Consider the following 15,552-nt stretch of genomic DNA (forward strand, 5'->3'; position numbering starts at 1 on the left):
GATAACAAAAAATTTTCATTATTTTTAACAAGTATCAGGTATTTGTTCTTTTGTGAACCATGATGTACTAAGGGCAAAAATTGCATGTGTTTTATTGGCTGGGATAAAACCCCTTGCTCTTAAACCTGAGTCCAAATATTGCCTATCATGATATTACTGTTCAATAACCACCTAATTAGTTAAGGCTGAGTTTGAATTCTGCATCTTTGTGCTTTATCACAAGACTTCACGTTCCTTTTAGATTTATTACTGACTGTGGTAATTTCCCTTCTTCCGCTCAATTTCCCTGATCTCCAGCTCTTGACTTTCAACCTAACCGTAAACAAAACAAATTTGCTTGGCGATATCCTTATCCTTTGCCACCATTGTATGAAATGTAAGTAATTCAGTTCATGTGCCATGAGCGTCAGTCTTGTTAGGAATGAAAATGCAAGAAGGTAGCTGTGGTCTGATAGGATTAGGCAGTACATCAGTTGCAGGCCAAAAAAAAAATCAAATTTATATGGAGAGGAGGAATGGAACAAATGAAGAAATGTCTTTTCAACTGCATAACATGTGACGATAGTTTCCCAAGCTGTATCAGTGTGTCTTGCAAATGGATTGGTAATATCTAAGATTTTGGGGTAAAGTATTGTTTTTGAATGGATTTATGTTTATTGAACTGCATATGGATGTTGGAGAGGGATTTTAAAAAGGAGTCTGAGTCCTGTGCTCAGTTGCAAAACTCGTTCTTTATTCAGAGCTCCTTTGCTACACAAGTCGGAGAGGCCAGAGACTGCTCCAAAACTTACTTTCATGTGGGGCATAGTTGCCCTCTTAATTACAACTCCAATCGGAGGTCAGTGACGCTCTACCTTTCTCAGTCAAGTGCAGGGTATTTATACATACTGTTACAAAGTTTACATGCAATATTGGCATCAGTGCTTGCACATCCCCTCTGACCTACACATTTAATCCTGTAAATACACTATCAGTGATGGGCACCTCCGTGGTCCATCTTGGGTCCTCCCACCATCTTGCGATGTTTGCCAGCCCCTCAATCGCACATCCTTGGGTTCTTACGATTACTGACCACATTCCAACACTGATTGTTATGTCCCTTCCTGGAAAGCTGCCGTCTGCAATGTATACTTATTACTATTGACTTTCCAAATTCTGTCATGCAATTCCTGCCCCTTGCTGACCTTCGTACAGAAGCTTAAAAAGGATGTTACTTTCTACCAATTGTTGTAATACTTGTAACATCAGCTGTAATATATAATTACCTTAACTTTATACATAGTGTTATGGACCAAGCCGGACCCCTCGAAACATTTTTAAGCAGGTAGCCCAGACTGTAACTTTGCTATTTGTTTTAAGTAAGTCTATAGTGGATATTCTCAGTGAATTAGTTGGTCCGACTGCCACATTTTAAACAAACAATTTATTTACAAAATTACAGACTGAAACACAAAGAACAGAAAATAGAATACAAGATAACTTATCCTATCCAATAATCCGACAGACTATCCTGACTTATTGACACTGTTCCGAAAATACTTGCAACAGTCCCAATAAACACATCCCTTAGCACAAAGAGTAAAAATGAAACAAATCAGGGCTTTACAGGCTTGACATTAGAGAGAGAGTGTGTACCCAACTGGACTTGCTCCAGCAGCCTTTCTTCACACACACACTGCTGCTGAACTGAATCAAAACTCTAATCTATATGAAGGCTAGCTACAATAGCGAGCTGGCCACTTCCCTTTGATTATACAGGTTTTGTTTTTAATGCCTCCAGTCCAAGGCTTTCATGTTTTATCTGTTAGGGGTGTATAAAAAGGACCCCAATAACCCTTTCAAACCAAACCTAGTTGGAGCTTGGCCAATTACCCCCTCTGGGGGTAGAAAAAAACTCAAGGGCATAGTAACCTTGTAAAAAGACCAGTATTGTGACAATAGTTAAACTTAATACTATGATTCTGTGACGAGACTAACCATTTCGGGAACAGTTTCCCTCTTAAACTTGTGAAGTGGCTCTTGAGGTCATAGTGATCCTGTTTCAGAATTGTTTTTGGCCATCCCCTTTGCTGTGTTATTTGTCTCTTGATACTCTGACAAGGTTTCTTGTTTATACTTCTTTGTTCTTCTAACCTTGCTGATGGAGAGAAGTTTCTTCAAGGGTATTTATCAAAACTAGTCTCTGCATCCAAGGTGAACTGCCTTCATAATTTTAATTTCCCAATATCTGATGATGATAGCAATAAGATGGGTTCAATTCCCACACTGGCTGAGGTCACCACGAAGATCCCACTTTCTCGACCTCTCCCTTTGCCTGAGGCATGGTAACCCTCAGGTTAAACTGCCAGCAGTCACGTCTGTCTAATGAGAGAGGAGCCCTGTGGTCTTGTGGAATGATGGCGAGATTACTTGAATCGCATGCCTTCTATAATTTCACAGTTTTAACCTCGTTTTCCCCTCCCCTTTCACTGCTTCTATGTTTCATTAAAAGCTATTGCATCTCAACTCTTTCAAGTTCTGATAAAAGGTTGCTGACCTGAAATATCATTTCTTTCTTCACAATTGATGTCTAACCTGCTGAGTGTTTCATGCATTTTTTTGATTTTATCCTTTCTTATTAAGGTTAGTTTACTTTTCACTTTGAATTACTGTAGTTGGCATTCGAAATGGATTAGGAGGGTGGCATTTTAACATTGAAATGCTCTCTTTGCAGGTTCGTCAAGCTGCCTTTCAGTCATTAGGGCCTTTCATCTCAACCTTTGCTAGCTCTTCTGGTGCTGGCCATTACTTTAAAGAGGAAGACATGCTTTCTTCCAAGAATGCGCTGGGGAGCCAAGGAACAGAAAACAGTAACAGGTCCACTCTAGTTGTTGTTTGTATTTGTACTTATTTCAATCATGCTGTTTTATTTATTCTCAGTGATTCTTTCGTTATCCATTCCTAGTCTCCCTGTACCACTGAGTGGCTTAAACTATTTAAAAGGCAATTAGTCATGGGTCTGAACTGCCTTTTTGGCAGTTAGGATAAGGACAGCAGGTTTTGAGTGTAATTTTACGCCAATTCAAATTTACCAAACTACCATTGGGTGATTTGAGTTTGGGCTTTAGTTCAGTCTTCTGGCTTATCAGTCCAGTAACTGGTGACTGCACTTCCATACTCACATCTTCCATACTTGTGACAGTAAAATAGGTTTCATTGTTAGATGTTAATGTTGTTCCTGACCACTCTTCTCTTTGCCTTCAATGACATTTTTACCCTCCTAACTGAGACAGAGTTCAAACCTTCTGCAGTTGAACTGTATCAGGGCTGTTGCTCATTTCCTTTACACAATAAGCAGTAATTGAAAGTACACTCCACAAACTGGAGTACTATCGTTAATCTCATTCCAAAAACGTCTTAAATGGCCTTGTCATGAGAATCATTTTACTTAAAATCCTACCGAAGAATCCTTGACATACTATCCATGCTGGCCAACAGAACACTCTCTCTTTGAAAGTGGTGACTACTGCCTTTGCTGTAGAAAGAAAAACAAATGTGTAAAATTTTCTGGATCACTTTTTTTCATAAATTTGGCCTCTTAATCGGCGTGGAGAAAGTGAGGACTGGAGATCAGAGCTGAAAATGTGTTGCTGGAAGCGCGCAGCAGGTCAGGCAGCATCCAAGGAGCAGGAGAATTCCTGAAGAAGGGCTTATGCCCGAGATGTCGATTCTCCTGTTCCTTGGATGCTGCCTGACCTGCTGCGTGCTTCCAGCAACACATTTTCAGCTCTTAATTGTAGTGCATTGTTCAAAATCTCATTGGATAGAAAGCTGAGTTTTTTAAAAGAGTATGTCAACTTAGGAATATTTTATATCTATATTTTGTAGAGTAGAAGAAACTCCTGGCATGGCCATCTTCACTGACTTTGAACTAAATGTTTAAATTCCAGGATTTGATAGGAGACTTTTATCTCAAATTTTGCCTTGTATGCTAGACATTGCTATTATTCTCTCAGCAGTCAGCATGATTGAATAATTTCATGGAAACCCTTGGGTGTATTTTTCTGAATAATAATTTTTGGATTACTTAATTCTCCAAACAGGCTATAAAGCTAAAAATTGTCAATTTTTAAATTTTGATTTGGTTTATTACTGTCATATGACTGAGGTACAGTGATAAGTGTTGTTTTATGTGCTTTACAGGCAGATCATACTATCCAAGTGTGTCAGGTTAGCAGAACAGAGTGCAGGATGCAATGTTTACAACTGCCTTGTTTATCTTAAGTTTATTCTAAGAATTTAAGCTGTGAAGTAACACTTGGTCTTGACTATTACTGATAAAGTAAAAGAGCTTTGTTATTTTTCACCTTTTAGTGTAAAATGTACAGCAGAATCAATGAAAGTTGCAGACGGAACTGTGGATAATCTTGAAACAGAACAACGAACTACAGACTTTAGCTGCCGTACTGTGGAATCAGTAAATACAGCTACTGAACTCTCAAAAAGTGAACGTAATACTGACCGTGAATGTAGTAGTGATGCCAATCATTCCCAGGCAACGTCATTGCAGTTGCACTCTGATTCTTATGTATGTACTAAATCTGAATCATCTGAAGGAAGCAGAGTTGTAAGTCAGTTGCCAAGTTCAGACTCTGAAAGTTCAAGTGCATCTTCAAAGGAATCTGGGTCCAGCTCAGAAAAGGCTGCCATTCCAGAGGACATGTTTAACTCATTCCATTACTGGAGGACTCCTATCCCTACAATAGATCTTGATTTGGAACTGGAGCTGCCACAATGTTCAGATAAGCAAAAAAGCAAAGAATCAATACAAGATGAAGCACTATCAGACTGTCCAAGCTTCAGCACAGCTACTAGAAAGGAACTGGAAGAGATGCTGGAAAACTTAGAGCCGCACATAGATGACCCTGATGTAAAAGGTACAATGATATATCAACTATCCATTTCAACTCTCTTGTGATGATAATCCCCTGAAATTTTCTTTTCCAGTCTTCCATCAGTTTAAATGATCAACGTAAAATCATAGTAGGTGTCTGTTAAGTTTGGGTTCCTCAAAATAAAAACTAGTCATCTTATTGCAGTTGCATAAATAGAAGGTAAATGTTGCAAAAAATCATAGTCAGCACAGTTTAATGTAACTTCCCAGTACTTAACTGTTCTGCTTTAATATCAGTCAGTTGAGTATGTATTTTCATCACAAGATTAAATTTTAGTTTGTTAATTTTGGCCTGGCTTTGTGGCTAATTTGGCACTGTTTTCCAGCATATAGTTATGCTCACTGACCCTTCCTTCGACTTGCAGCATGTTGTTCTCCCCCAGTCCATCCTCTTGCTGCTGACCCTCTGACCTGTGGTCTCTCCTGCACTCTGATGTTGGCAATGCTTGCATGTTCTCTCTTGTTCAGGGGATGAAAGTGATGGGCAGGAGACCCTCTGCAAGGATTAGTGAGATGCTGAGTGATGGAGTGGGAAACACTGCATGCCTGAGAGTTGGAAGCAAGGTAGTGAATTAGAGAGTTGTTGAAACTATGTTGGAGGGTCTTTTAAGGAGCAGGAGAAGACCTGTATTGGAGCATTGACAGCAGGAATAGTACATGATAATGAGGGACATGTGGCAAGCAGAAGATTCAGGAAGCAAGATTGGCAAGAATTGGGAAGTAGATGACGTGGAAGGTTACTGCATTGTAAAGTAATTTTATTTACTGAAATAAGAACTTCGCAATGTAATGTGTTTCATCTTGCATAGCAAGTTATTTTAATTTCTTTTCCTGGTGATGAATTTCCTTCAGAACTTAACTGCAACCTTTACGTTCCTTTAAATGGGAAATTGTGTATTGCTTAAAGCCACTGCTGTGAGAAACTTTAAGTGGGGGCTTGCTGCATGGCCAAGGAAGAACTTATTTGTTTTTGGCAAAGATTTTTTGTAATCAGTCTAATATTTGTAGATAGGATGAATTAACATTTGTTTTAAGAACGTCTCAGCTGCTGTGGCAGTGTTTATCACATCAAATTTGAGCAGGATTTTCAGAGCAGTTGCTGAGCATGGACTGAGATTGTTTAGGGAGACAAAACTCTTAACATTGACTTCAAGATTTTTAATGTTACAGGCCATTAAGCAGACAGGGAAAAGCTTCCAGGGTGAGCTGCATAACTCTAATATAATGTGTGACTGAGGCAGAGCTTCACTGAGTGCCCTGTTCACTTTTTTGCAATCGATAACAAAATGATTTTGCTAACCTTTTGCAACATGGCCTGGGTAGGCTTACGTTATTTTGATAGAAGTGACATCATTGTACTGAAAACCTACAGTTTAACAATGAAGTGGATTGAAACTTTTTTTTTAATTATCATCAACATTTGCCACTAAATGATTGACTCTTGAATGATGAATGAATGATTGGCTGCATGTATTACTAAAAGGCCTGTCTCCTCTGGATCTGATCCTGTTTGCTGGTTTCACCCTAAGCACAGTGCAATGTTACTGTAGAGACTGATTCTCCAAATACATAAGCTCAAATCTCACTGTCACAGCTGGGAAGTTAAATTTCAATTAGCTAATGAAAATTTTTGGTCGTTGGGGAGAAAATTTGTATAATTAATGATGGCCCCCTAAAATGACTAAATATCTTTTTTTAAAAAAATTGGTTCACTGAAGTTCTTTGAGAAAATAAATCTATTAATGTTTATTGAATTTGACCCTTAGGAGTAGGCAATCTCCTGCTCAACACCACCCTCTCTTCCTCATATGATAAATGAATGCTTCTTCAAGTTGAACCTTGAAAAAGGTGTACTGAGGGCAGCAAGGGCGTGGAATGTACATTGGATGGGCATTTAGGTTACGACACCAAGACTAGACCCGTAGCCTACTACTGACTGGAACTCTGAGGGCTTATCAGTCAGACTCTACTAGGATTGGTGAGAAACCACCAAGAGAAAGTAGCTTATTTGGGCACCTCTGCCAATTTGTCCATCACCAATCTGTGCTCCTGACAGCAAGAATGACTGCTGCACAATCCTTGTGGAAACAGAGTCCCGTTTCACATTGACTATCATGCTCTGTAGCACTACGTCCTCTGGGATAGTACCAACTGGGGATAGATATAAAACAGATCTGGCAGCTCAAACCTGGATTTCTTTGAGGCGTTGTGGTATATCTTCAGCACTGTAATTGTGTTTAAAGTACGATCTGTAACCTCATGGCTAGGCATATCCCAGACTCTGCCTTTGCCATCTGAAAACTGATTCAGTGAGGCATGCCAGAACCAGCACAGGCAGTAGTAAAAATGAGGTCGAGATCTGTTGAAGCTTCAGCACATTAACACTCAACAGAATCTGCTTCCCATAGACTGAACTGAGTGATATCACAAATTAATGATAATTTGCTCCAAGCAATTGCTCTGCATTCCTGTTACACCATGAAGGATGTGGGTCTATAGAATCCCCACCTACACAAAAGGAGAGCTCCGCATGCCATTTCAAAATAAGGCTGAAGTATTTGCAGCCATCTTTAACTAGAAGTGCCAAGTTGATGGCATCTCTGGTTGTTTCAATTTAGCAATAATATCCCAGATTGGTACAGCATGAAAGAAGGCCATTCAGCCAATCAAGTCTGCACCAACTGTCTAACAAATAAGCAACTGACACAATGGATACAGCAAAGTCTTTGACATCTCAGCTGTCCTTTTCTTGAAAAACACCAACTTTCAATCACCTTTAGCTGTCTAGATCTTGTTCAAAGTCAATCTCGTAGTTTTTTTGTTCCTTTTTAAAATGCTCCACACAACCTAACCCTTGGACCATGCTTTAGATCATCTGATCTAATATCACTTTGCAAACACTGATTATAGGATTGGAATTTAAATATTAGTATCCGTTTGGAGTTTGGATTTCAAAGTGATGGCAAATGGGTGTTAGTTACTTTTGTGAAGAGTTCTCATTTTTTCAAAACAAAATGCTGAGTGGTGACCTAATATAGCATTGCTCAGAAAGCAAGTGGCTGTGACCTCTGTAGTATTAATAAAGAATGGTTTATATATACTAATGATAGTTTACGACAAGTGCACAAATATCAAAGGGTATGAGCATGTTTTCAGTTCTGAAAAATAAAGTATAGATTTTAGTTTGGAAAACCCAGAGATAGGAACCTTTAATGCAGTTAGGAGAAGACCCGACTTGGATCGGGGCAAGTTTAGTTTTTTTCTCTTTAAGGGAATATAAGACAGTTGGGAAAACATAGTCACTTTGGTAGAAGTGTTTGTGTAACTTCGAAATCGGGAGCATTTGTGGGTTTTTAGAAGCAGAGAATTGAATCTGAGTTTTTGACTATTCATGTAAGACCTCCACAGTTGGCGGGAAAGAAACTAGTTCTGAAGCACGGCCACTGAATTGAATTTAACGTTTACTCTGTTTTCTATTCACATATACTGCCAGCCCACAGTTGTTTCTCCAGCCATCCCTATTCTTGTTTAAGAAACTGGGAAGTGGAGGTGGGCAGTAACAGTTAAGTAGAAGTTAAATATTGGACGGAGAACTCCTCTGTTCATTTACATAAATTCAAGTCTAACATTTGGAAATGGGTTGTAACCCCATTTTGCTGTGTAATTAAAAATTTTCCTAAGCTTCGTTCTGTGTCTAGATAGCGGTTTGTTTTTCATTTTGTATGATTTAACCTCTGTCCTTTTCATTAGAGAAACTCTGTACCTTCTATATATCTTTTTGCTCAAATATGTCTGAACTGCTATATTTACTATTGGATGAAAATGTGCTTGTCTTGTTAGTCAGATGATTAAAAGTAGAATAAGGGTCATATTCATGGATTTGAAAATACATATCAATATTTGAATTGTGGAAATGCAGATAGATTTGAATCATGTCAGCCAGCTAAACACTGCATGTTTGTGTAAATGGCAAATGAAACATATGACCAGGTACTTTGTTCTCAGGGAATTTCTTTCAATCATTTGTGGGATGTGGACATCACTAGATGGCCAGCATTTGTTGCCCATCCCTAGTTGCCCCTAGGGAGGAGGTGGTGGTTAGCTGCCTTCATGAACTGCTGTAGTCCACCTGCTGTGTGCTGAACCACAATGCCATTAGGGAGGCAATTCTAGCATTTTGACCCAGCGATGGTCAAGGAATGGTGATTATATTTGCAAGTCAGGATGGTGAGTGGCTTGGAGCGGGTCTTGGAGGTGATTATATTCTCATATATCTGCTGTTCTTTTCCCTCGAAATGGAAATAGTTGGAGGTTTGGAAGGTGTTGTCTGAGGATCTTTGGTGAATTTCTGCAGTGTGTCTTGTAGATAGTACTGCTTTTGAGCATTGGATGCTTATGATTATGGAGGCAATAGGCTTTGGGGAGAATCATAATGTTGCAGCCTAAGAGGAGAGAATTCTGCATGCTCTTCAGCCCTCCTTGTTCTTTTAAACAATACCATGAATATTTATGCACATCTGAAGAAGTCAGTCAGACATTGGTTTAATATGTTCGGTAAAGAAACTTCCAATCCCTTTAAGCTGAGCTGAAGGTGAAATAAATTCGAAGAGAGCAGAAAATTAAACAAAGTAACGGGTTCAAGTGAATAAGTGAAACAAAGTAAGTTATAGGGCATTTCAAACATGATTGCACTTGATCTAAATTGAAATCCATGAGAGGGTGGATAAACAGTAAATGTGCTTCAAGTTGGATCAGTCCTAAAAATTAAACTCTGCAGAAAGGAGTTTTTAAGAAGTTCCAATTCAATGCTACATTCCATTACATTTCAGAATATCACAGCTACACTAAAATCTGGTGAACAGCACTAGGAACATACAGTTTAGAGCAATTCACACTGATCATTGAATCATAGAATCCCTGTAGTGTGAAAGCAGGCCATTTGGCCCATTGAGTCCATATGACCATCCAAAGACCATCCGAAGCAGACATTGGGTGAATGAATGTGCAAACATCACACACACAGTTGGCGGTAGTTGAAGTTGAACCCGGGTCCCTGGTGCTGTGAGGCAGCTAATCGTTGAACCACTGTGCTGCCCTAAATGTTGAGACTGAGTCTTCACAAATTAGAAGACCCTTGAGATGGGACAGGGATAATTTGATTAAGGTGTTTAATAAAAAGGTTTGTTACAGAAGGTTAAGAAGAGGTCCTCACTTTGTGAGGAATTCAAATCAAGAGCATAGTCTTCGACTTTGAACTAACAGCGAGTTCACAGGAGGCTTGTTTGTTTGAAGGCGGAGTTCTGTGGAATACAGTGTCATAGATCACCAATACGAAATGCACTGAAGGGTTTGAAAAGTAATTTGTGTGTGTCAACACAAATTGCATCACTTTATATAAATTGATGTTTCTGTAGTGTTTAGGAAGGTTTGATTTTTTTAAAGTTGTGATTTATTCTGTGAAATAGGTGCTTTGAACTATGTACTAACAATTTGGGTTGCATGGCCTTTAGTTCTGTTTTCAAAATGCCGCCATAGCCAAGCTATTCCAACACAAATTGCTAGCATGTATTTTGATTTTTTTAATTCATTCATTCATTGGATATGGGCATTACTGGCTGGCTTTTATGGCTCTTTCCCTAGTTGCCCTTGAGAAGGTGATTGTGAGCTGCTACCTTGAACTGCTGCAGTCCCCATGCTCTAGGTCGATGCACAATGCCCTGAGGGAGGGAATTCCAGGATTTTAATTCAGCACTTGTCAAGGAGCAGTGATGTATTTCCAAGTCTGGATGGAGAGTGGCTTGGAGGGGAAGTTGAAGGTGGTGTTCCTACTGCGCTGTCCTTCTCTGAGGAAGTGGTCATGTGTTTGCAAGTTGCTACCAAAGAACTTGTCGATAATACACGCTGTTGCTAATGCATATTGGTGGTGGCGGGATTGCATCTGGTGCCAATTGCTTTGTTTTGGAGATTGTCACGATTCTTGTGTTAGAGCTGCACCCATCCAAGCAAGTAGGAATTATTCCATCATATTCCTGTCATGTGCCCTGCAGAGGGTGGCCAGACTTTGAGGAGTCTGGAGGTGAGTTACTTGCTGCAGTGTTCCTAGCCTTCGACCTATTCGTGTAGCCACTCTGTTTATGTGGCAGGTCCAGTTGAATGTTTGGTCCGTGATAATCCAAAGGATGTTGACTGGGGGGGTGGAATTCAGTGATGGTACCAACTTTGGAATGACCAAGGGTGATAGTTAGATTGCCTCTTATTGGAGATGGGCATTGCATGGCCTTTGTGGTGCTGCTTGTCAGCCATTGGATATTGTCAGGATCCTGTTGTATTTGGACGTGGACTGTTTCAGTATCTGTTGAGTCACAAATGTTGCTGAACATCGTGTAATTATTGGCAAACATTCCTCCTTTCTAACCTTTTAGGATGGAGGGAAGATCATTTGAAGCAGCTGTGAAGATGGTTGGGCCAAGGTACTACCCTGAGGAATTCCTGCAGAGATGTCCTAGAGCTGAGATGACTGACCTCCAACAACTGCAACCATTTTCATATATGCCATATATGACTCCAGCTTACAGACAGTTTGCCCCGATACCCATTGATTCCAGTTTTGCTAGGGCTCCTTGATGCTGGGAACTATCATTCTCACCTCACCTTTGTCCACGTTTGATCCCAGGCTGCAATAAGGTCAGGACCTAAGTGGGCCTGGTGGTCCCAAACTGGGTAGCAAGCAGGTTACTGCTAAACAAGAGCTGCTCAATAGCTTTGTCTGGAGCACCAACCGTCAGCACAAATGTCTGAATGTTGTCAGGGCCCATAGCCTTTTGAGCATCCAGTGCCTCCAACCGCTTCTTGATATTATGGAATGAATTAAATTGGCTGTAATGCTGAGGAGCACTGGAGGAAGTAAAAATGGATCATCCACTTGGCACTTCTGACTGAAGATTGCTGCAATTACCTTTTGCAGTGATTGGTTGGGCCCTTCCATTGCTGAGGATGGGGATATTTGCGGAGCATTCTCATCCAGTGACTTGCTTAATTGTCCACCACCATTCATGACTGCAGAGCTTAGATCTACTCTTTGTTGGAGAATCCCTTAATGCTAAGTATCATTTGCTGCTTATGCTATTTTTCATGCACGTAATGCTGTTTGGTGGCTTCACCAGGTTGGTACCTCATGTTTAGGTATGCTGGTGCTGCTCCTGGCATGCTGTCCTGCACCCTTTATTGAACCAGGGTTGATTCCCTGACTTGATGGGAATGGTTGAATGGGGGATCTGCCAGGCCATAATGTTGCAGATTGTGCTTGTGTACAATTCTCCTGCTGTTGGCGCACAGCATCTCAGCCCAGTCAGATCATTAAATCAGTTTGAAGTCTGTCCAATTCAGTATCGTGTTAGTGCCACATAGCATGATGGAGGGTACTCTTAATGTGATGGTGGGACATCTCCTTGAGGCTGTACGGTGGTCACTCTAAACAATGCTGTCATGGATTAATGGATCTGCAGTCTGCAGCTTGGTATGCATGAGGTCCAGTATGTTTCTCCCTCTTTTTGGTTCCCTCACTACCTGCTGCAGATGGAGTCCTTCAGCAGTGTCCTTTATGACCTGATCAGCTCGATCAGTAATGACGTTGCTAAGCCACGCTTGATGATGGACATTGAAATTCCCCACCCAGAGTACATTTTGTGCTCTTGCCACCGTCCGTGCTTTCTCCAAGTGTTGCTCCATACTGTATACAGAAGTACTGAGTCGCTAGCTGAGGGAGGACAGTCTGTGGTAACCAGCAGGAGGTTTCCTTGCTAGTGTTAAACTGGAAGCTGCAAGACTTTATGGGGTCTGGAGTCAGGGTTGAGCGCACTCAGGGGAAACTCCACCTCGACTATATACCATTGTACTGCCACCTCATCTTGATCACTCCAGCTAGTGGGACAAGACAAATCCAGGAATGGTGATGGTGTTTGGATCATTGTCTGTCAGGTATGATTCCACGAATATGACTATGTAAAGCTGTTTCTTGACGATTCTGAAACACAGTTTTCCCAATTTTGGCACTTAAGTTGGTAAGGAGGACTTTGCAGGGTTGACAGGGCTGTTTCTGCCATTGTCTGTTCTGGTGCTTAAGTCTGTGCCATGTGGTCTGTCCAGTTTCATTCCTTTGTTGAGACTTTGTTGCAATCAATACAACTGAGTGGTTTGCTGGACATTTCAGAGGGCAGTTGAGTCAGTCACATGATGGTGGATCTGGAGTCGCATGTAGGCCAGACCAGGTGAGGCCAATAGATTTCCTTCCCTGAAGGACGTTAGTGAGCCAGCTGGTGGGTTGTTTTTGGATAATGCAATGGTTTTATTATTATCAGTAGATTCTTAATTCTGGATTTTGTTTTGTTTATTGAATACAAATTCCACTATCCGCTGTTGTGGGATTTGAACGTGGGACCCCAAAACGTTAGTTGAGTTTCTGGATTAGTAGTCAAGTGATGACACCATTATTAACACCTCCCCTGAATGTGTTTAAAAAAATGCTTATGTACTTCCTGTGTATCAAATCAAATTTGGCCAATTGCTACCCAATCAGTCTATTCCCAATAAACCAGTACTATGGGTAAAGGAGTCATCAGCAAGATTATTGATGAGACACAAGATGGGAGCACAATGTAATACACTCCTTTTGTTTCACTGGGGTAGGTAGAGCAAGTCAAAATTGACACCACTTGAGTCTCCCAAACATTATTTTCACCACCCAGAAGTTTACATTTGTGCATGATCATTGCCATGTACCATTGTCACATCCTCACTTGGGCATATATTGCTATTCTTTCAATATTGCTGTGCTAAAATCAGCAACATTAACTGCTGTCTTGAATTATTGCAACTTAACCAGAACCTTCTCTGGCAAACTGGAGATGAGCAGCAAATGACAGCATGACTAATTAAATGCACACGCCCTTAGAATAGAAAGGAAGCAAGCCAAGCTGATGCTTTTGATGGGATATCGCTCAATATTATGTAATATAGTCGGTAAAAGAGTTTTCACAGTTAACAATTTTTTTTCTGTTTCAGTACCTTGCCTTTTATGAAATGCTTTTTTGAGTAGTTTTTTTTGCAAAGTGCAATCAGAGTGTTTCATTGAAATATAGAAAGCCAGAGACAAGCTCTCAAACGTTTTGAATGGAAAGTAGTGTTATAAGGTTTCTTGAGAGAACCCTTAACTTCATAGGAGAGAAAGAGGCAGGAATATTTAAGGAGGCGATTGCAGTGAACAACTCCATTGACTGAAGACCATGCCATCACATGGTTTAAAAGCATAAGAAATAAGAGCAGGGGTAGGCCACTTGACCCCTCAAACCTGCCCTGCCATTCAACCAGATCATGGCTGACTTGTCTCCGGCTTCGGTTACATTTTTTTATGCCAACTTATCATAGGCCTCAATTACCCAGTATCTCTCAAGTCTATCTCCCTTATCTTTCAAAAAACTTTTCATGGGTCTGGCTTACACAACTCCCTTGGGGAGAGAGTTACAGATATTTATTACCCTCAACGTGAAGAAATATCCTCATATTTAAGTTTTAATTGACTGCCCCTGAATTTTTGATTCTCCCACTAGTGAAAACATTTTAATATCTACCCTTTGAGGCCTCCTCCCGAGTCTTGTCATTGAGACCACCCCCATTCTTTTAAATTTTAATGAATAAAGGCATCAGCCCAGTAGGTCACTTTCAAACTGTCCCCACTGTCAGTATATCTTTTCGTAATGTGGAGACCAAAACTGTACACAGTACACTAGGTGTGGCCTCACCAAAACAATGTATAATTGTAATAAGACTTCCCTATTTTAAGCTCCATACCTGTAAGCAATAAAGTCCAAAATTGCATTTGTCACCTTTAATTACTTGCAGCACCTACTTGCTAACTTTGTATTTCATACCCAAGAGCACCCAGACCTCCGTGTGCTGCTTTTTGAAGTCTCTCTCCATTTTAAAAAGTGTGCCTTTTGATTTGTCCAACTTAACAGTTTCCTATATTAAATTCAATCTGCTAAGTCTTTTTCCCACTTACTCGCCCTATCTCTAAACCCATGCAGATTTATGTCCTCATCACAACATGCCATCTACCTAATTTTGTATCATCCACAAATTTGGGTATGTCACTGTGCCCCTTCATCCAAGTCATTAATACAGATAATAAAGAATTGAGGCTCTTGATCTGATCCTTGTGGCACTCCACTGGTTATATCTTTCCAACCTGAAAAGGTCCATTAGTATTGAGCTTTGTTTTCTATGTGCTAAACGCTCCTCAATCTATGCCAGTACATTACCACCAATGCCATGAACTTCTGTCTTGAGCAGTAGCTGTTTATGTGACACCTTGTCAAATGCCTTCTGGAAATCCAAATACACTACATTTATCAGTTCCCTTTCATCTAATTGGCATGTTATATCCTTCAGAAAAAAACTCTAGCAAATTTGTTAACCATGGTTTCCCCTTTTGCAAAACCATGTTGACAGATTATGCTAAGTTCTTCTAAATGTTCAGCTTTTTTTTTGCTTAATCATGTACTCTAGCATTTTCTCAATGATTGTTACCTAACTGGCCTGTAGTTGTGTGCTATTTTTATTTC

General features: G+C 40.2%; 1 protein-coding gene across 3 annotated transcripts in view; it reads left to right on the top strand.

The window, feature by feature from the left end:
- Positions 1 to 15,552, top strand: part of ppp4r1 (protein phosphatase 4, regulatory subunit 1) — an 83,711-nt gene that overhangs the window by 38,226 nt on the left and 29,933 nt on the right. For all 3 annotated transcript variants that reach the window (XM_072569850.1, XM_072569851.1, XM_072569852.1), the window contains 2 exons: positions 2,714 to 2,856; positions 4,354 to 4,916. In XM_072569850.1, the coding sequence (XP_072425951.1) occupies positions 2,714 to 2,856; positions 4,354 to 4,916 (706 nt within the window). The remainder of the gene's footprint in view (positions 1 to 2,713; positions 2,857 to 4,353; positions 4,917 to 15,552) is intronic.

This window comes from Chiloscyllium punctatum, chromosome 5 (assembly GCF_047496795.1).
Source record: "Chiloscyllium punctatum isolate Juve2018m chromosome 5, sChiPun1.3, whole genome shotgun sequence".
Classification (NCBI taxonomy): domain Eukaryota; kingdom Metazoa; phylum Chordata; class Chondrichthyes; order Orectolobiformes; family Hemiscylliidae; genus Chiloscyllium; species Chiloscyllium punctatum.